The 23218-nt window shown below is 32.2% G+C and overlaps 2 protein-coding genes across 3 annotated transcripts in view; both read left to right on the top strand.

Annotated features, from left to right (window-relative positions):
- Positions 1-23218, top strand: part of LOC127868077 (uncharacterized) — a 361273-nt gene that overhangs the window by 287122 nt on the left and 50933 nt on the right. The window lies entirely within an intron of this gene.
- The window catches only part of LOC127868060 (uncharacterized), a 47836-nt gene continuing 25950 nt past the window's right edge, over positions 1333-23218 (top strand). For both annotated transcript variants that reach the window (XM_052409648.1, XM_052409647.1), the window contains exons 1-2: positions 1333-1403; positions 1488-1533. In XM_052409648.1, the coding sequence (XP_052265608.1) occupies positions 1347-1403; positions 1488-1533 (103 nt within the window). In that variant the 5' untranslated portion in view covers positions 1333-1346. The remainder of the gene's footprint in view (positions 1404-1487; positions 1534-23218) is intronic.

Here is a 23218-nt window from a genome sequence, read left to right as displayed (position 1 = left end):
TACATCGAATAATATAATATATTTCAATAAACGAAATCTTCATTATGCATTAATACTATTTGCGGAGTTGCTATAGGCTACTGTGTTTATATATGTGTCAATAAGTAATATAGATTGTATTCGGGTTATTTCAAACTTTTAAATTAAAACAATACATTGGCGTCGGAGCTTGGGCGGCAGGGACGGCGGCCGCCGCCCCCAATATTTTCGGCAAAAATGAAATTTCGGCAAAGACCTGTTTTTCTTTCATTTCAATACCAGTATATTTGAAAATATCTTTACCACGAAGTAAGGTAATCATGCTTTCGCGGTTATGACATGTGTATTGTTGATTGTCATCAGCCGCCCGCGGTAATGTACGTGTCAATTATGTTGTTAATTGGTCGGTCTCTTTTATAACGATAATACTTTTATTCTTGAGTAATTAACCCTGGGAATCTTTAATTGTCGGTATGATCTAAGCCTTTGCTTCTTTTTATAAACAAAGCATGACATGAAACAAATGTGCTGATATCCAAAAGTCCTTAATTTTCAAAAAAATAAAGATACCTCAAGATACCTGAATTAATTGTAATAACTCAAAGTAAATCGATAATTCTATATAACTGATTTAATATGTTTTACCACTTTTTTGTGTCATATAAATATGTCTACTCCAAACCAACCAATGAATTTTTAATTTCCAAAACGGGGAAAAAAATCCCGAAGAACGTTCTTTCAGCCCACATGATCCCTATTGTTGTGACGCCTGCTACAAAGTACAAACTGCGACATATAGAGATCACTTCTCCATCGTCTGTCTTTCTGTATGTCACAACTTTTGTCATTCAGAATATGCCTGCAATAGACGTGTCTAAGGCCATGTATCAGGCATAAAATCGCACCAGAATGCGCCATTTGATGCTAAAATTTGGGGAAAAAAATCCCATAACCACCCCCTCCGCCGCCCTAATGTCTAATCGCTTCCGACGCCCCTGCAATAAAAGCGTTTGGTTTAGAAGCCTTTTTTACTTCTTGTTTCTTAACAATCATTATTAATCATTTTACTGTGTATCCCAATGCATTACTAATTTCAATTAATATTCGATCCTTAATTATAAAATTATTAATATGAAACATAATTATGTAAAAGATCATATATGAAATGTATCTGCGTATTTTGATTTATTTGTTCAATATTTTTTCTATGAGGTGAGCAAATAATTCAAAAGCACCATGTATTTTTCTCTACATAGGATGTCCGTTAGGACGACATCGACTGTGGCGAGAGATAAAACCTGAAATAAACTAGCCAATCAAAAGCGTTGTTACATGTTCAGGTCATCTCAATCAAAACATGGATAAACATGGCTGAAATGAGTACGGTTGTAGAAGGAAAAGTTAAATTTCGAGAAGGAAAAAAGGTAATATATCATTTTTGTATCTTATTAAACTGCATGAAATGATAGATGAAATATATTACTTAATGCTTTGCATTTCCTTTGCAGTGGAAACCAAGATGGTGTGTAATGAAAAAACCTTCTCCTGTCGCGGGTGAGTGAACTCTGTAATTTTACAAACTTTGGCAAAGTTCCTGTTAGTGTGTAGAATTCTCTACATTTAAATACATGTTTGTAACCTTGAACAGACTACAGTTTTGGTTAACATGAAGTTATTTTAATAAGTTTATCCATGAAATATTACAACGAAACCCTTCATAAAAATGGGTTAATTGGTAGATAATTAACAATTACAAATAGATAATTAACAATTACAAATAATATGTAAGATTTTCAATTAGTAAATAGCAGCATGCCCAACACTTGTGTTTATCTTTGAAGGAAAATGATGACAGTGTGATTCACTTTTTAACAATAAGTTGTTTTGAGATTTTTACAAAATTAAATAAGAGGAACAACATACAGTCGATTGGTGTATAACGGATAGCTAAGGACTAAGAGTCTCATTTCAACGTAAACACCATGCATTCAGTAATTAAACCATTAGACCTAGATAGACACATGTCTTTCCTATTGAAACATGCCAGTAGTTTAAAATTTCTGAAAAAATATTATTTGTTTACAGCGCGAATTTCATGGTACACTGATTCAGCCATTAGCGGATCGCCTAGGTCTTTATCGGATTACATGTGTATCGTGTTATTTCTTGAAATTTGACACAGCATTTGTAAAAAAAATGGCAATATATGTACATTTCCAGAAAGGAAATTCATTTCTGCGTTTAATTAAATTAATAAGACCAAGTTCATGGACATCACTGCACAATTGATGAAGTAATGGCAGTTCAAAGCGAAGCACCCTATATTCGGGTCATTTTGAGTTGAATACCTTGTTATATATATATAGATTTGATAGTGAAAAATATGTTTTCAGAGAAATCGATTTTTCGTTATAATTTGATTATTTTTCATTAAAAATGATGTTTTCACTAATTAATATCATAGCCACGCGCTAACCACGTGTATTGGACAACTTCAATTGAGTTTATATTTATTTTGAGACAATCCCCACATTCCTGAATATGGGTGACCACATGTCCGTTATTCACTAAATCCCTAGTTGCAGCTTTCATGCTTATTTTATATGGTGCGCATCAATTTGGTTTCTGAGCATTCTTACTTTTGTTAAGGACACATAATACTAATATATTACATCACTGAACATTATGTTTACCAAACAAAATCTGCAAAATTCAAGAAACCGTTCGTCTGCACTTTTCCTGTTGTCACTAAAACGGTGCGTACATAACATGACCTTGTTATACTTTCATAAAAAGAAACAGTTGTAAACTAACATTGACACACGTCAACAAAAACATGAATGGACTTAACAATGATAGGCTTTTTGTATTCAATTTATAGGAAACTATAAATTGTAACATAAATAAAAGTATATTGCAAAAAACGTTTAACCTATCCGTTACTCACTAAAATCTGCTATACACCAATCGACTGTAGTTAAAAAGTTTGTTGAATACAGTAAATGTATTGGACAATCATGACATTGATGTGTGTCTAGTATAGTCAGCGTAGTATTTTCAACGTAGTTTTTTTTCCACAACCACACATTTTCTGGTATAAACTTGCATGCTTGGCTTATGTCAGGTATTATTTCAATTATCGTACACATAGTAAGTTTATTTATAAACTGATTTATACCTAATTTTAGTGTTAAGGCAATAAAAACTATAAATAAACTCACATTTGTATTAATATAACTTTATCAATTTCAACTAATGCTTAAGAATTTTAAGTCATCATTTAACATTTTTATTGTTTTTTATTGAATCCAAATTGTGTTATTTCTTCTGTATACATGTACACACAATACATTTTAGAATAATTATGAGAGGCTTTATGTAGACTATTAATGTACTTATAAACAGGAAAAAGATTTCCTGGGAAAAAGGAATAGTATGTTGGCATTTAGTAAAATTTGTAAAAATATAAAACACATGCAAATTTTCTTACCCACCAAAATAATGTAAAACATGATATTTAACTAACACGCAATGTTGCGTGTTATGTTGTGACATATATCATTATTGCACTTAGCATTTTTTGAAAGACCATTGTTATCGGTTTGATAGATCCATATTTCTTTGTGAATGCACCACAGAATGTTAAATAGTAAGCATATATGTTTTTCCTAACCAGGCAACTTTACTTCTAATATTCCATGATTGCACTATGTTTGAAAGATGGACTCAAATTAAGGTGAATACAGCTGTAAAATGAAATCAACTCACTTTTCCTTTGTAAATTATTTCTATGTTTGTACTTATAAACATATATTCCTTACACTTGAAGCCTTAAGACTGGAATTATTACTTTAGAGTTACCGTGAACATAAGAATCATAATGGCTTTTGTACTGTCATTTATTAAAAGCATGGGTTCAGTCATTTACCTTGCAAACTGTCTCACTGTTTATAGTATTTTGTTACATTAAATTGACAGAAGTTGTCTTTTATGAAATGAGAAAGGAAATGGGATGGTCCTGTATGAAACCAGGGCTCTTTCTATTATCATGGGGAGGAGGCCTTAACTTATTGATTTTGGGAAGACAGATATCTTAAATAACTGATTTGGGAAATGAAAAAGCTGGTATTAGTTTTTATTTGGGGGAATTCTGCACAATTTGAAAGAAGCTTTTCATTGAATATTAGGAAGAAGACTTTAATTTGCCTTTGTTATATTCAGTGAACAACTTGTGAACAAGTTATTTTTATTTCATATATCATGCATTTTCATTTAGATAAATAAATAATTATTTGTTCTGTTTTACTTTATAAAAAAATTATTATTGATTCATCCATTTGCTGTATTATAATGACTGTGATCAAATACAAAAAATTTGCTTGTTGGGGCCGCATGGTTCTGTGCCTTTCCATTAAAGCCTAGCTGGAGTTCTTATATATTATAAATGGAATAAATGCATTTAAAAAGTAAATTTTCAACCAATTATAATGCAGTGTTTTTTTTCACCTAAAGGGGAATGGTGGCGGGGCCCGTCCAAAGGGGAAAAACGCGTCATTTTTTAGGAAAAGGGGAAAATTAAAAAATTACTCTTTTATATGTAATGATATTTATTATATGAATACACATGTATGCATGAATGTAATATTCACAGCTGAATGTCTTTGTCCTATTTTTTAAATATATACCAATGATTTTTTCAACATTAGTTTCAGACAGTTCAGCCTTCATGCACAGTCTTAGTTTTCCTTCCCATTTTGAGTCTAATTGGGATTTTTTAAATTGATAAAATGGAAAATGATGTGAGCATTTTTTATCAATAAAATGGACCAAATTGGAATGTGTTTATCAACGAATATTGACACAATATACTTAGATACATCAGGCCTTTCCCTGGCCATTTTGGGAAAAAAATGCTATTAATGTTAAATTAACTGATTTGGGAAAAACTAACTTAAGATAACTCTTTATAATAATTCAAAATCATATTAATTATAGTTATATACTTAATAAGTTGTTTATGAAATAAATTTGAGATATATCAGGGCTCAACATTAACCGAAAAACCAACTTGCCCTACCGGGCCAGTACTTCCAAAATCTACTTGCACTGAACGTAAAGCAACTTGCCCAAACATGAAATATCCCATCAACTGTAAACATCATATTGTTTGATAAACCAAAATGATACACCACAAAACCTTTTTTTATTTTTGAACATTTAACAAAATGATTACAGCAATTAAAGTCTAAATTAAATGCTCTTTGTTCTTTTTTGAACTTTTCCGGGCGTACAACTAGATTATAAAATAACTTGCCCAGACCCAACTTTTACTTGCCAGGGGCAATAGGACAACCATAAATGTTGAGCCCTGTATATTTATCATAAGACAGTTATTTAAAAAAAAAAAAAAAAAAAAAAAATTTGGCATGAGTCATTCAAGACCCACTTCTACCAATACTGGATGTTTTTAGGGTGAAAAACTGCACGCTGTACATGAAGTAGGGTACTAAGCGTGCTGTTAAATGATTTTAGGCCGTATTAGATAAGTATCTTCGAAAATTTGCCCTAGATTATGATGTTTGTATTTTGTGATAAGACGCCAGATAAAGAAATATCTCCTTAGAACATTGGGTGATTTGTAAAGAAGATATGAAATAAGTGGCAATTTTGAGAAAAAAGAGTTTAGCAGGTTGTTCTTGGTAGAAACAAAGAAAGTCTTGATGTTTACAGTGTGAACTTTATGCAAAATAGAATCTTTAGTGCAAACATATTAATTCTGAAGCTTTGAAAGTATGTTCCTATTTGTTGGTATTGGTATGACTACAAGTAATCTGACTAAGTGAACAATCATTTTTTAAATACATTGATGTGATCAAAACATATAAATATTTTGGTGCAGTTGTGAAAATATTGTCAGGGTGAACAACTGGTGACGTCTTTTTTGGCAATGAATTTCTGTATCGAAAATATTTCTATCTGATGGAATTTACGCATTTAATTATAGAATTTTCATTTGCCCTTGACTTTTGGCAAAAATATTATTTTTCTACAGATGTTAAGTCTGTCTGGACTTGTTCAGACAGATAGGCTCATGAGGAGATCTGCAAGGAGAATGGTGCAGCCCCCTGCGATCTCGCTCAAGGTCTATCCCTACATTTTAGTACTTTGACTCATGGCTTATGCACACCATTCTCTGCTGCTCTTAAAGTTTGAAGGAAAATATTCAGTGAACAATCACCAGCAGTTTAGCTACCGGTACTTGAGAACTGGTATCTGTTCATAAGGAGATTATTAATGGTACACTGATGCCTGTTTTCCTCATAAAATATGAGTTGATGCCCATCAATCAGGTTAATTTCCTGTATACATTTCTTAGATTTTTTTTAGAAATAAAAAAAAAGAGGTTTCTTGTTGGCTATGATTGGTTTGTACCGATTTTTACCAATGTATAGCGCGCCCTGATGTATGATGTGAATGTGATTGTTTAAAGCCAAATTGAAGAAAAAGTAGTTAAAGACCAAAAAACCTGAAAAGGAGACCAAAAATGGCAGCCATTTTATTATCAATTAATCCCAGTTTTATGAGCGCTTTATTTTTTGTTTTAAAGAAGGAATCCTTTATATGATCAGGACCATGGTTTGCATAAGGACTAGAACCAGTACTTCCTTTCTTTGAGGGGTGTATATAAACTAAAAGAATTCTACCACGGGGTTGTATAACGTTTGAAAGTCTGCTTTATTCAAAATAAATTACATATAAATTTTAGTAGCCAGTTAAAACATTTAGTAGCCAATTAGAGATTTCAGTAGCAATTGGCTAATTTGTCTACTTCAGGTACATGTAACCCCTAACAACATAGCATCCACAGTTGTGCCTGTCGTAAAAACTGTCTGGAAAAGCTCTGTACCTGAAAGACTTAAATTACTAACTGGCAGTGCTTATCAGTAAACAAAAGTGTAGCCCAAACAGTTCTAATTGCTCATGCATTGATGATAAAGGCTGCCATGCCTGATGAATTATCACCTCACAATTCAACATGATGCAGACCAGCTTGAAGGTGTGGTTGATTGATGACAAGTAGCAGTGGCGTGGGTTGGCTATCAAATCACACCTTCCTCAATTGACCTTGACCTTGATGTGCATATATATAAAATCATCATCTAAGGTGTATATTTACTTGTGCGGCTATTTTGGATTGAGACAATAATATAAAATAGAATAAAGGCAAGAATTCCGGATAATAATTATTATGGTTACCCAGCCCTCCCTGTGTTGATTACCAAACAATGATATAAAAGCCGTTAAAAAAATACTCATTTATTTCTTGAAAGTGGAAAGAAACCAGAGAAAGCACTTTCTGGGTACATAATTATCTGCCTCTAGGTCATAATGTTACTATTGCTCTTTTTAAAGGAGTCACAATGAGTATTACCTTTGTACCTTTATAACCAGGCAATTAAACATCTGAATGTGGAGTGGAAACAGTAGAAGAACTGTTTGATAAAACAAATGGCTGATAACTCTATCAAGCCTTTCATGCTGGGCGTTATTTTCCTGTCAGTGACATTCATGTTTGATGCAGCAATTGGACCAATACAGGCAAAATAGGATGTAGCTTCGGATGACTGTAATATATTTTTAATTTCAAAAGATTTTGTGTTTACCCAGGCCACAGGTGTGGGAGGTGAGGGTGGTGGTGGTGAGGTGGAGGGGGGGGGGGGCAGAAAGACTGAAGCAAAAAAGAACTGGGCAAAGCCTTGCACATCTCCCTAATGGGGTGTCATTTCACCCCAAGGCTTCTTCTATGCTCTTGAAACAGGTGAATCATTGTTTATGATAAGATTTTGTTTGATAAACATTGTACACCATCTTAGATCATTTACTTACATTTTTGCAATAGGTTATACCTAATGTTTTGGTATTTTATGTGCTTTATTCTAAAAATGGCTTTCTCCTTACAATGAAATAATTATGTGCATAGTTAAGGTTACATGTATATTTAATGATGATGTCCTGCTATTTAAATGTCAGTTTACACACAAGTGAATAAACTTGTTAAAGTCAAAAATATTTATACCTTATATTTAACTTTCAAGAAAATGATTTGTGGATTGTGAAAGAGTATATTAACAAAATAAAATTTAACAACTAAATGCTTAAAAAAGGCAGAACAGATGTCAGAAATATTCATGGCATATTTAAATGTATGAGGTCAGCATTGTTGTTTTTTCCCCAATAGGGAAAAGTACCAGTACCAGTCCTTTTGGGGAAATTATGCCCGAAAAACCCTGAAATTGGAAAAATTTCCATCATGAAGTCTTCATATTGGGAAATTAATGTATTAGATTTTTGCTCAAAAAAACTTTAAAATGTATAACTAAGTGTTGTTAAGTTGTCAACATTATTAACTTGCATGTAGGTTCAAGCCATAGAGCTGCACAGGGAAACTCACTAAATGTTGGATTTGATGATATAAAAAAAGGACGTTTTTTCCTAATTGGGAAAGTGCTGTTTTCCGGTACAGTATAAAGAAAGAAAAAAATCGATGGAGGTAAAAAAGATGAAGTCTAAAGAAGATTTACAGACCCAAGCCCACTTGAAGTTGCAGCCTTAACAAGCAGCACAGCACAGATTGCAATCTCCTTACCTATAATGTCTCAAACACTGATAAATCACACCAATGACTGAAAAGCTCCTTATTAAGTTTTTTAAATTCTTTTTTTTGGGTTCGTAAATTGTTATTTTCTGTCGGTTTGTGACATTGATGAGTACTAGGATTAGATACTGTCGAATCTGTGTAATTGACACACATGTATACACTCAATTTGTTTGATAGCTGTTTAACCTAGTTAACCACAGATAGTTGCAGAATTATTTTTGTTCAAGTTTACCAGTTTCTATGTGTGCTGTCTTAAGTTGTTTATTGCAAGTTAGAATGATGAATACAGTGCTAGTTAGCTTGATGGTAAGTTAAAATCATTTAAAAGGACCTAACATCTAGTCTCAAAATGTACGTAATAGTTAATTTAAAATAAATTTACGTTGTGAACAGTTTTTTATCCCACTTTTACAGCGATTTCGGTTGATTAAAGGCCCATTGATTAAATATCATCTATAATCAACGGCAGGAAATGACGTCAATATTTCGACGAAATGATGTAATAAATCCAGCGAAATTATCAAGTCAAACAAATTTTGTTTAAATAAAAAGGTTTACAAAATAAAAAGTGGGATAAATAGAATAATACATGTAGATTAGTGTTGATTATAGATCAGGTTTATCATGCTCGGCACGAAAACGAAAAAGCACTCGCCAAGGCTCGTGCTTTTTGTTTTCTAAGCCTCGCATGATAAACCTGATCTATAATCAACACTAACCTATTATTCTCTATATTTGAGATTATTTTTTTTATTGTAATAAATAATTCCCAGATTAACTGACATGAACTCATATTTTCCTAATTTAAATTGAGCAGAACCGTGAGTGCTACCACAAAAGTTGTGAGGTTAACCCTTTCTTCCATAAGAAGCAAAGTGAAAATGGCTTTTGCAACCAGCATAAAACCAGAACAGCCTGCGAGTAACTCACAGTCTGTTCACACTTTATGCAGGCATTGCTTGCTGCTAATCAGTAACTAAAAGGGTTGGAAATGAAGCCTTTCAAACTTGTATTAAGTAAGAATGGTATTTAATTAAATGTAACTTTCTAAAGACCTACAAATGTGACAAAATACGTATGTAAGTGGTAAAGGGTACAGTAAAATACCTGTCAGTTAAATATTGTTATTTTCATGATGTACATTGACATAATAATCTGTCTGAAATGTCACTCCTTAGTAAATGTTATGATAGTTGAATGAGTTTTGACATTTATTGAAAGAAAACCATTTTATTGTCAATCCGACAAACTGGTATTAATCTATTGTCACAAGATCTAAGAGGAACAGTGTAAAGCTCAGATTTGCTAAGTAAATTGATTGAATTTGTAACTTGCGGTTTTCAGATAAGAAAGAATTAATGGGTTGATCGAGTTAAAATCAATTTGAAACTTCAACTGATATAATAAAATCTTTATGTATTCTGTCTTTTCTACTTTTAATTACTGCGAGACAAACAGTGGAGGAAAGAATTTTGATGTTTGAATACGTCAAGACTTAAAAGATTTAAATGTGGAAATGCATGTTTTTGCTATTATGTGATCTATTTAGTATGATGTGTAAGATTTTACATTTGTGTATATGCTGCACGCTTGACATGTAGAAGGTGCTTTAAAAAAAAAGCAAAATGTGAGAACATTTAGAGAAAAGGATTTTAAATGCGATTTTTTTAAAGAAATTATCGGAAATATGTTTGTTTGTTTTAGTTTAGATAAATTTTTACTCATCCATTGAAAATCCATTAAAATGTGTTTAAAAAATTAGTGCCTTAACCCTTTCCCTCTCAGAAGCAAAGTGAAAATAGCTTTTGCAACCAGCATAAAACCAGAACAGCCTGTGAGTAACTGACTGTTCAGGTTTTATGCTGTTCGCTGCTCACCAGTAACTAAGGGTTGGAAATGAAGCCTGTAAAATTTGATTCTAGTAAGAAAGGTCTTTATTTAAATTATCTTTCCAAGGGACTACAAATGTGTAGAAATAAAGTACTATATCTAAGTGGTAAAGGATAAAAAAAAGTAGTGCCTCATAAGTTTAAATGAGATTTTGCTTATAGAGCAGTTAGATTGTCAATGAGCCTCTTTTTTAGTTGTTCAAAAAGTGTATCACACAAAATTAAATACAATAAGTCATACAAAAAGATATTACATTTCACTTTTTGTTACTTTAAACAAGCTTCACACAAAAATGACACGTAAAGAAGTAAGTTATTCCATATGCTGTATTTCTGTTCCTGAAATTCCCGTTCGAGACCAACTCCAGATGGAAACAAAAGAAAACTAATGATTATCTTTATCATAGATTCTTGGCTGTGCTTGAATTTGAAAGTCTTTGGCATTAACATCTTGAGATAGTCTTATCTCATTAAAATTGAGATGTGTCCAACAGATAAGTTAATAGTTTCAGTGTTTTTAGCTCACCTATAACGAAGTGACATGGTGAGCTTATGTGACCGTATGATGTCTGGCGTCCGTTGTGTGTGCGTGCGTCCATCAACAATTTGTTTGTGTAGACAGTAGAGGTCACAGATTTCATCCAATCTTTATGAAGTTAAGTCAGAATGTTAATCTTGATGAATTCTGGGTTGGGATTGTATTTGGGTCATCTGGTGTAAAAAAACTAGGTCACTAGGTCAAAAACTAGGTCACATAATAGGTCAAATAATAGAAAAACCTTGTGTAAAAAATAGAGGTCGCAGTTTTCATCCCATCTTTATGAAATTTGGTCAGAATGTTTATCTTGATGAAATCTGGGTTGGGATTGTATTTGGGTCATCTGGGGTCAAAAACTAGGTCACTAGGTCAAATAATTGAAAAATCATCAACAATTTTTTTGTGTAGACAGTAGAGGTCACAGTTTTCATCCAATGTTTATGAAATTTGGTCAGAATGTTTATCTTGATGTAATCTGGGTTGGGATTGTATTTGGGTCATCTGGGGTCAAAAACTAGGTCAAAAACTAGGTCAAATAATAGAAAACCTTGTGTAGACCATAGAGGTCTCAGTTTTCATCCAATCTTTATGAAATTTGGTCAGAATGTTTATCTTGATGAAATCTGGGTTGGGATTGTATTTGGGTCATCTGGGGTCAAAAACTAGGTCAAAAACTAGGTCAAATAATAGAAAACCTTGTGTAGACCATAGAGATCGCAGTTTTCATCCAATCTTTATGAAATTTGGTCAGAATGTTTATCTTGATGAAATCTGGCTTGGGAATGTATTTGGGTCATCTGGGGTCAAAAACTAGGTCACTAGGTCAAAAACTAGGTCAAATACTAGACAAATCTTGTGTAGACAATAGAGGTCGCAGTTTTCATCCAATCTTTATGAAATTTGGTCAGAATGTTTATCTTGATGAAATCTGGGTTTGGATTGTATTTGGGTCATCTGAGGTCAAAAACTAGGTCACTAGGTCAAATAATAGAAAAAACGTCAACAATTTGTTTGTGTAGACAGTAGAGGTCACAGTTTTCATCCAATCTTTATGAAATTTGGTCAGAATGTTTATCTTGATGAAATCTGGGTTGGGGTTGTTTTTGGGTCATCTGGGGTCAAAAACTAAGTCATGGTGTTGCGCGAAAGAATTAATTTTTTGCATTTTTGCATATCGGGCCATGTGAAACTCACCGATAAAATCGTGCTCTCGCTTCAAGCGCCGAAAAGACAATGATTATCCGGGTTCTTCGATGTGTACTGTGCGGAGCGTAGTGCATGGTGTATTTTCCGGATCTTTATAATTGCGGATTTAGAATTTTGGACGTGTTTAATTGGGAGTTATGAAGTATTGACTGTAAAAAATGACATCATCTTTCAATAAAACAGTGAAAAGCATGGAGAAGTTTCACTTCCTTTTGCACTGTTTGAAACAGTGAATTTTCATAATTTAAATCAACACCATGTCCTTATGAACCACAGAAAAGCATTTAGTTCATTGTCAAAATTTTGGAATTTGGAAGTTTACGCAAATTGCCCAATTAATTTTTAACCCCAATGCCGAAATTTTTTAAAATACTCGTTATTAAAATAGTTTCAAATGATATTTGTTTTCTAAGCAAAGGAGTTCATTCTGTGTTGGGCCTGGAGTTTATAAACTCATGCAGACATTAAAAAAAACAGAGCTCAATTTTTGTAATTTGCAACTCCTTCCATCTTGTATCAGTTTTTCGCCAGTTAATTGGCCAACCTTGCCAGAAACATGTTGCACAGACTGTCTGTCAAGTGGTACCAGTCTGTGGGTCTGATTCATGTTATATTGAATTATGAGCATACACCATTGAAAAAATGTATGCAAATAAATGGGTTGGAACTTGGAATCTAATATACCAGTACAGGAATTTCTTTCATCTAAATGCTTTCAGTATGTTGGACTTTTCCTTGCTATTCTAGAAAATATGTCCACTAATGTCTTGCATTTTTTGTACAAAACAATTTCTGCTGACATTTAATTTATATGAAAAAACGTATTTTATGAAAATAAGACACCTGGATTTTTATCGCTTATTAGCTCATCTATTTTGTAAAAAATTATGAACTATTGTCATCACCTTTAATGCGTCGGCGTCCGATTAAGTTTTGCGTTTAGGTCCACTTTTCTCATTAAGTATCAATGCTATTGCATTCAAACTTGTTACACTTACTTACTATCATGAGGGGACTGGGCAGGCAAAGTTAGATAACTCTGGCTTGCATTTTGACAGAATTATGTGCCCTTTTTATATTTAGAAAATTGAAAATTTTGGTTAAGTTTTGTGTTTAGGTCCATTTTATTCCTTAAGTATTAAAGCTATTGCTTTCATACTTGCAACACTTACTAACTATCATAAGGGGACTGTGCAGGCAAAGTTATGTAACTCTTACTGGCATTTTGACAGAATTATGTGCCCTTTTTATACTTAGAAAATTGAAAATTTGGTTAAGTTTTGTGTTTAGGTCCACTTTTTTCCTAAAGTATTAAAGCTATTGCTTTCATACTTGCAACACTTACTATATAACTATCGTAAGGGGACTGTGCAGGCAAAGTTATGTAACTCTGACTGGCATTTTGACGGAATTATGGGCCCTTTATACTTCAAAATTTGGTTAAGTTTTGTGTTTTGGTCCACTTTACCCCTGAAGTATCATAGATATTGCTTTCATACTTGGAACACTCGCAAACTATCATAAGGGGACAGTAAAGGACAAGTTGCATAACTCTGGTTGTTTTTTTAAGGAATTATGGCCCTTTTTTTTACTTAGTAAATTTGAATATATGGTTTCATTTTGTGTTTAGATCCACTTTTAGATCCACTTTACTTCTAAAGTATCAAGGCTATTGCTTTTAAATTTCAAATACTTTCATGCTATCATGAGGGTACTGTACCTGGCAAGTTGAAGTTTACCTTGACCTTTGAATCACCTTGACTCTCAAGGTAAAATTATTAAATTTTGCTAAAATTGCCATACCTTCATTATTATTTTTTTAATTAATGAATATCTAGTATATGACCACCACCACCCTCATACTATACCCCACACCCCACCCCCAAAAAATATTTTTTATGCCCCCAGTGGGGTGGCATATAGCAGTTGAACTGTCTGTCAGTATGTCAGTTAGTCTGTCCGTCAGTCTGAAAAAAACTTTGACATTGGCCATAACTTTTTCACTTTTGAAGATAGCAACTTGATATTTGGCATGTATGTGTATCTCATGGAGCTGTGTTACAACCTGAAGTGTAATAACGACCTGAATTGTAATAAACTTTATTACATTATTACAATTGCGTGACAACCTGAATTGTAATAACGCCCGAAAGTGTAATAAACTTTTTTCTTGCTTTAAAATTGCATCTGGTCACATTTCCAAACACAGATTATTGCAAAATATAATGCATACATGGATATAATATATATATTAATAGGGTAATACGAATTATGAATAACAAAAAGGTGTTCTCATACAAACTCAATTGTAATAAAGTTATTACATTATTACAATCGCGTGTCGACCTGAATTGTAATAACGCCCGAAAGTGTAATAAACTTATTTCTTGGTTTAAAATTGCATCTTATCGCATTTTTAAGCACATATGTTTGCAAAATATAGTGTATATATGTATATAAAAATGTATCTTAATTAGGTAATACGACCTATGAATGACAAAAAATGTGTTCTCATACAAAAACAATTGTAATAAAGTTATTACATTATTACAACTGCTTGTCGACCTGAATTGTAATAACGCCCGAAAGTGTAATAAACTTATCTTTTGGTTTAAAATCGCATCTTATCGCATTTTCAAACACAGAATATAGCAAAATATAATGCATATATGTATATAAAATATTTATTAATCGGGCAAAACGACCTATGAATGATAAAAAAGGTGTTCTCATACAACCTCAATTGTAATCAAGTTATTACATTATTACAATCGCGTGTCGACCTGAATTGTAATAACGCCCGAAAGTGTAATAAACTTATTTCTTGGTTTAAAATTGCATCTTATTGCATTTTTAAGCACATATGTTTGCAAAATATAGTGTATATATGTATATAAAAATGTATCTTAATTAGGTAATACGACCTATGAATGACAAAAAATGTGTTATCATACAAAACCAATTGTAATAAAGTTATTACATTATTACAACTGCGTGTCGACCTGAATTGTAACAACGCCCGAAAGTGTAATAAACTTATCTTTTGGTTTAAAATCGCATCTTATCGCATTTTCAAACACAGATTATTGCAAAATATAATGCATATATGTATATAAAATATTTATTAATAGGGCAATACGACCTATGAATGACAAAAAAGGTGTTCTCATACAACCTCAATTGTAATAAAGTTATTACATTATTACAATTGCGTGACAACCTGAATTGTAATAACGCCCGAAAGTGTAATAAACTTTTTTCTTGGTTTAAAATTGCATCTGTTCGCATTTCCAAACACAGATTATTTAAAAATATAATGCATACGTGGATATAATATATATATTAATAGGACAATACGACCTATGAATGACAAAAAGGTGTTCTCATACAATCTCAATTGTAACAAAGTTATAACATTATTACAATCGCGTGTCGACCTGAATTGTTAAAACAGCCCGAAAGTGTAATAAACTTATTTCTTCGGTTAAAAGTGCATCTTATCGCATTTTCAAGCAATTATGTTTGCAAAATATAGTGTATACATGTATATGAAAATGTATCTTTATAAGGTTATACGACCTATGAATGACAAAAAATGTGTTCTCATGCAAACTCAATTGTAATAAAGTTATAACTTTATTACAATTGCTTGTCGACCTGAATTGAAAAAACGCCCGAAAGTGTAATCAACTTATTTCTTGGTTTAAAATTGCATCTGGTCGCATTTTCAAACACAGATTATTGTCAAATATCATGCATACATGTATATAAAATATATATTAATAGGGCAATACGACCTATGAATGACAAAAAAGGTGTTCTCATACAACCTCAATTGTAATAAAGTTATTACATTATTACAATTGCGTGACAACCTGAATTGTAATAACGCCCGAAAGTGTAATAAACTTTTTTCTTGGTTTAAAATTGCATCTGTTCGCATTTCCAAACACAGATTATTTCAAAATATAATGCATACGTGGATATAATATATATATTAATAGGACAATACGACCTATGAATGACAAAAAGGTGTTCTCATACAACCTCAATTGTAACAAAGTTATAACATTATTACAATCGCGTGTCGACCTGAATTGTTATAACAGCCCGAAAGTGTAATAAACTTATTTCTTGGGTTAAAAGTGCATCTTATCGCATTTTCAAGCACCTATGTTTGCAAAATATAGTGTATACATGTATATGAAAATGTATCTTTATAAGGTTATACGACCTATGAATGACAAAAAATGTGTTCTCATGCAAACTCAATTGTAATAAAGTTATAACTTTATTACAATTGCTTGTCGACCCGAATTGTAAAAACGCCCGAAAGTGTAATCAACTTATTTCTTGGTTTAAAATTGCATCTGGTCGCATTTTCAAACACAGATTATTGTCAAATATCATGCATACATGTATATAAAATATATATTAATAGGGCAATACGACCTATGAATGACAAAAAAGGTGTTCTCATACAACCTCAATTGTAATAAAGTTATTAAATTATTACAATTGCGTGACAACCTGAATTGTAATAACAACCGAAAGTGTAATAAACTTTTTTCTTGGTTTAAAATTGCATCTGATCGCATTTCCAAACACAGATTATTTCCAAATATAATGCATACGTGGATATAATATACATATTAATAGGGCAATACGACCTATGAATGACAAAAAGGTGTTCTCATACAACCTCAATTGCAATAAAGTTATAACATTATTACAATCTCGTGTCGACCTGAATTGTTATAACAGCCCGAAAGTGTAATAAACTTATTTCTTGGTTTAAAAGTGCATCTGATTTTATTTCCAAACACAGATTGTTGCAAAATATAATGCATACATGGATATAAAATATATATTAATAGGGCGATACGAACTATGAATGACAAAAAGGTGTTCTCATACAACCTCAATTGTAATAAAGTTATTACATTATTACAATTGCGTGACAACCTGAATTGTAATAGAGCCCGAAAGTGAAATAAACTTTTTTCTTGGTTTAAAACTGCATCTGATCGCATTTCCAAACACAGATTGTTGCAAAATATAATGCATACATGGATATAAAATATATATTAATAGGACAATACGACCTATGAATGACAAAAAGGTGTTCTCATACAACCTCAATTGTAATAAAGTTATTACATTATTACAATCGCTTGACAACCTGAATTGTAATAACGCCCGAAAGCGAAATAAAAAAAAAATCTTGGTTTAAAATTGCATCTTGTCGCATTTTAAAACACAGATTATTTCCAAATATAATGCATACATGGATATGAAATATATATTAATAGGTAATAATAATACACGGTTCCATGTCCGATCTTAATAAATTATTTCAAATAAATTATTTATTAAGATCGGACATGAAAACGTGTATTATAGAGACAATGACCGAGAAATATGATAGTTTAAAAGGTTAACTGTTCCCGAGCGAGGTTCCCGGCTTGCGCGATCATTTCAATAAGCGAGCGGGGAAACAACGCACTTCCGTTGCATTTTAAAATGGCGAGTGGCTTACCTTGTTAATAATTATATACATAGTCAAACTATCTTTTTTTAAGAGGACGTTTTGTTGGAAGATTTTTATTGATTTAGTATGTGTATGCATTATAATAAACAGGTTTATAAAAATCACGGCTGCAGCTGCATTAAAAAAAAAGTCACGACGTATAGTCGAATGATTGAGTCATTGCCATCGAGCGCCTGTGGTCGTTCCAGCAGTGGAATCGCTACCTCACTTTAAAGTTTATCATGGTCAGTTCGCGGTCAGTGTGTATGTATGTCAGAGTTTATTTACAGGTCATCGCTGCGTCTTCACGACTGCTGTATGTGCTGACCTGTACTCCAGTTCTTGGTCAGTACAGGGATAGTTATATAATATAGACGGTATCGCGTGAACTAGGTGAACTGGTATTTTATTTAGACCAGATGTTAAATGAAGATATTTGCCGATATAATTATGGTATCTTAATAATAGATTCTTAATGTGCTTTCAACATAACCATGATAAATATTATTTTTATTAATTTAACAAGAATTATCCCACCATATTGACCAATGTCTTAAGAATAAGCGAGATGATTCCCGGTACTGTTAATAATGGAATCAAATAGCAATGCCCGACAAACCACTAAACAGGGTTGTCCGAAGAACGCGCGAATAAATATTAAAAATATGTACGGATACTTCGCGTGTGGCCGGTTGACTAACATGTTTTAATTTCAATTCCAGTCTTTTTTTTGTGTCTATAGATATATGATCAGCAATATGTAATAATGTAAAATAAACTTCGAAAACTACGCGTAACATCACGTACTGCGTGAAATGCAGCTAAGAACTGCACAGAAAAAGACATATGCTATCTTCGATTTCATTCATTAAACTCTTTAACTTCCACCAACTCCAACCACAATCAACGCCGTATATCTTTTTTTTTAAAGATATTTCTTGTTTATAGATTAAGAAGGAAAACGGATTAGGTTACGGTATCACGATCGTCTCGATTATTTATTTAAAAAAAAAATGAAAGAAAATGCCTTTTTAGGTCTTGAACTCAATAACGAATTGAAATATTGGTTATACATATTTATTTTATTCAAGGTTTAATATAATACATACTGAAGTGAGTATTGATACCGCGCGGTTTATTTGTCATACCTGAGAAATGTACGATGGATTCATAATTTTGAAAACGCTAGGGATTTGTTTGTAGTTAAATTATATTTAAGTGTGCAACACCAAAAATAACAAAAACAATTGTGAACAGAACAGGGTTTTATATATTTATTCATTCATTCATCCGTCAATTCGTCCGATCGTTCGTTCGTTCATTAGTTCGTTCGTTCGTTCGTTCGTTCGTTATTTCGTTCGTTCGTTCGTTCGTTCATTTATTTATTAATTCATTATGATTCATTCATTCATTTCTCTGTCCGTCCGTATGTTCGTTCGTTCGTGCGATCGTGTGTTCGTTCGTTCGTTATTTCATTGATTGATTGATTGATTGATTCATTCATTCATTCCTTCCTTCATTCATTCATACATTCATGCATTCATTCATTCATTCATTCATTCATTCATTCATTCATTCATTCATTCATTTATTTATTTATTTATTTATTTGTTTGTTTGTTTGTTTGTTTGTTTGTGTGTTTGTTTGTTTGTTTGTTAGTTTGTTTGTTTGTTTGTTTGTTTGTTTGTTTGTTTGTTTGTTTGTTTGCTTGCTTGCTTGCTTATTTATTTATCTATATATTTATTTATTTATGTATTTATGTATTAATTTATTTATTTATTTGTAATAGTTAATTAATTCATTCACTCACTCACTAACTCACTCACTCACTGACTCACTCACTTACTCACTCACTCACTCACTCACTCACTCACTCACTCACTCACTCACTCACTCACTCACTCACTCACTCACTCACTCATTCATTCATTCATTTATTTATTTATTCATTCAGTCCACCGTACGTTTGTTAGTTCGTTCGTTTGTGCGCTTGTGCGTTCATGCGTTTGTTCATTGGTTCGTTCATTCCTTTATTTATTAATTTAGTAATTAATTTTGTTTTGAACTTTATGCAATTCTTTTCTTTATAAATATCTGTGTGTAAAAAAATACTACACAAGAAAATGTTTGTATAAAAAACGTTCCAAATTGAAATACCGTCAATAACTAAAAATTATATATTTAATAGAAGCGCGATAAAACCATCCCGGTCATTCATTTAGATGCTTAAAAGTATTAAATTGATACAATTATTTGCCATAATGTATGTCTATGTTCATGTGTGTACATTCAAAACTTGTTCTTATGTAGAAGTCTTCAGGGAAATATCATTTGTGAAGTAATATTGGTGCTTTTCACAGTTAAATACAAGTTTAAACTGTCAAAGACGAGAACATATTTCAAGGCACGTTATGAAAGAACTAAGTAATTTATGCGCAAATTCGGTTTCTAATTAATTTACAGCACATACTGCATGTGAAATAAATATTCGCTAGCGAAATATCTAATGGGACAGAGACGCAATTATATTATATTCCTGTATACGGTTTTTAGTCTGAACTTATCTTTTCACCTTTAAGTAAGACATAAACTGCCTCCATGCTATGCGAATTAATTTTTTATTATTTATTTAATTGTATTTGTCGTCCTCATTAAACTCGCGGTGTTCTTTGTTTCTTCCAGAAAATCAATTCTTCGACTTTGATGTCGTCTATACTCTTCAATTTAAAAGTCAACGGCGCTATTTTCAGATGTTTATTTCAAAATTGGAATCCATGCTATTTTGCATATGCTGTATAAACAATACCCCCAATAAAACAGCGGAAGTCTGCACTGTGTATTAGCAACCCGCTGCGGTGATCCCTTTCTTATCCTTTTGAGCGTCAGGTTATCACACACAGTTCAGAGATCGGCCGGTTCCCCTCATAACTTAGTCTGACTTAAATTTTCTGTCGTAAAGTATTGTGGTTATATTTTTCATTAAGAAAACGCAAGAAGTCATAAATGTATGATTAAAATGTGTGGAAAGACAACTGCGTCTTTACAACAAAATATTTATCGCTTCCATTATCGTAGTTAAGGTATGTTAACAACTATTTTAACAATTAACGTAATTTCATATCTTAAAAATAAAGACAGCCACACCTGAGTTAATTTATATACTTTTTTATATAAATTGCAACATAGAAAGGGTCAGAAAAATAAGCCGTGACATTTGTTTTCGAATTTTCGTATTGCGTAACAATAGAAATAACGGTTATCACCACTATTAAAAGCGGCCTAATCATATTTCGGGTCCGATTAACAGGAAATTGTAGCATGACACACCCACATCAAAAACCCTGTTAACACGAGATGTCATAAAGTACCCAAGACACCCCTCCTGCTGCTACGAAACGATCATTTTTTAACCTTCATCCATCATTTATTTAATCATTGTTTTAACGTGGCAGCATTAACATAATATGCATATTATATAATATAAAGTACAAATAATCATAAAAAATATATCAAACATAAAATAAGAAATTAAAATAAAAAAATAAAAATGATGATGATGATGATGATGATGATGATGATGATGATGATGATTATGATCATAATGATGATGATGCTGCTGATGATGAAGATGATGATGGTGATGATGATGATGATGATGAAGATGATGATAATGATTATGATGATGATGATGATCATCATCATCATGATCATGATCATAATGATGATGATTGTTATGATGATGAACATGATGATGATGATGATGATGATGATGATGATGATGATGATGATGATGATGATGATGAAGATCATGAGGACGATGATGATAGTCTAAAGGCCTTAGAATCAAAGAAAATTATTAAATAACGAACGAACGAACGAACGAAGTAACGAACCAACCAACGAATGAACCAACGAACAAACCAAAGGACAAAAAACGGACGGACGGACGGGCGAACGAACAAACAAATAATAAATAATTAAAAACATAAATCATTAAATAAATAAACATGAATGAGTGAATGAATGAATGAGTGAATGGGTTAGTGAATAAATGAATAAATTAATAAATGCAAAAAATGAATAAAAAAAATCAATAAATAAATGAATAAATGAGTAAATGAATAAATGAATTAATGAATGAAAGAAAGAAAGAAAGAAAGAAAGAACGTGCGAACGAACGAACGAACCAATGAACAAATGCACGAACGCACAAAAACGCACGAACGAACGAAAAAAAGAAAGGACGGACGGACTGAATAAATGAATAAATAAATGAATGAACGAACGAACACACAAACAAACGAACAAACGAACGAACGAACAAACTTACAAAAGAACGAATGAGCGAAAGAACGAACGAGCGAACGAAAAGAACAAACCGAAGAGCGAACAAACAAATCAATGAACAAACGCACGAACTCACAAACGAACGCACGAACGAACGAGCGAACAAACGGACGGACGGATGAATGGATGAATAAATGAATAAGTAGATAAATAGATAAATGAAAACAAACGAATCCCTAGTGTTTTCAAAATTATTAATCTATCGTACATTTGTCATGAATGACAAATAAACCACGCGGCAACAAGATTCAATTCAGTATTTATTATATTCAATCTCAAAATGTTCCGAATTCCTTAAATAAAATAAATATTTATAACCAATATTTAAATTCTTTATTGAGTTCAAGACCTAAATATGCATTTTCTTGCATTATTATTTTAATAAATAATCGAGAAGATCGCGATACCGTAGCCTATTCCGTTTTCCTTCTGTTTAGTTATAGAACTTTCAGCAAGGTTATCTATCGAAATGTTATGGCGTTAGCCTCTTACCCCATTCCAAATGGTATGATGGTAATACCATTGCCTGTCCGTACAACGTAATTCCGTTAACCTAAGGCCTGTTGAACAGAACAACTCGAGTCGTATCGGGTGAGTTACAACATTTTAAATAACTCTTTTGACCAGTAATTCTTTTCAGCTCAATTCAACAGTGAAAAATGCATCTTATATCACTTTAAACCAAGAAATAAGTTTATTACACTTTCGGGCGTTATTACAATTCAGGGCGACACGCGATTGTAATAATGTAATAACTTTATTACAATTGAGTTTGTATGAGAACACCTTTGTTGTCATTCATAGGTAGTATTACCTTATTAAGTTACACTTTTACATACATGTATACACTATATTTCGCAATAATATGTGTTTGAAAATGCGATAAGATGCAATTTTACACCAAGAAATAAGTTTATTACACTTTCGGTCGTTATAACAATTCAGGTCGACAAGTAATTGTAATAATGTAATAACTTTATTACAATTGAGTTTGTATGTGAACACCTTTTTGTCATTATAGGTAGTATAACCTTATAAATGTACATGTTTTATATACATGAATACACTAT

This window comes from Dreissena polymorpha, chromosome 2 (genome assembly GCF_020536995.1).
Source record: "Dreissena polymorpha isolate Duluth1 chromosome 2, UMN_Dpol_1.0, whole genome shotgun sequence".
Lineage (NCBI taxonomy): Eukaryota > Metazoa > Mollusca > Bivalvia > Myida > Dreissenidae > Dreissena > Dreissena polymorpha.
The sequence above is the reverse complement of the archived record's forward strand: the minus strand, read 5'-3'. Positions and strand labels throughout refer to the sequence as shown.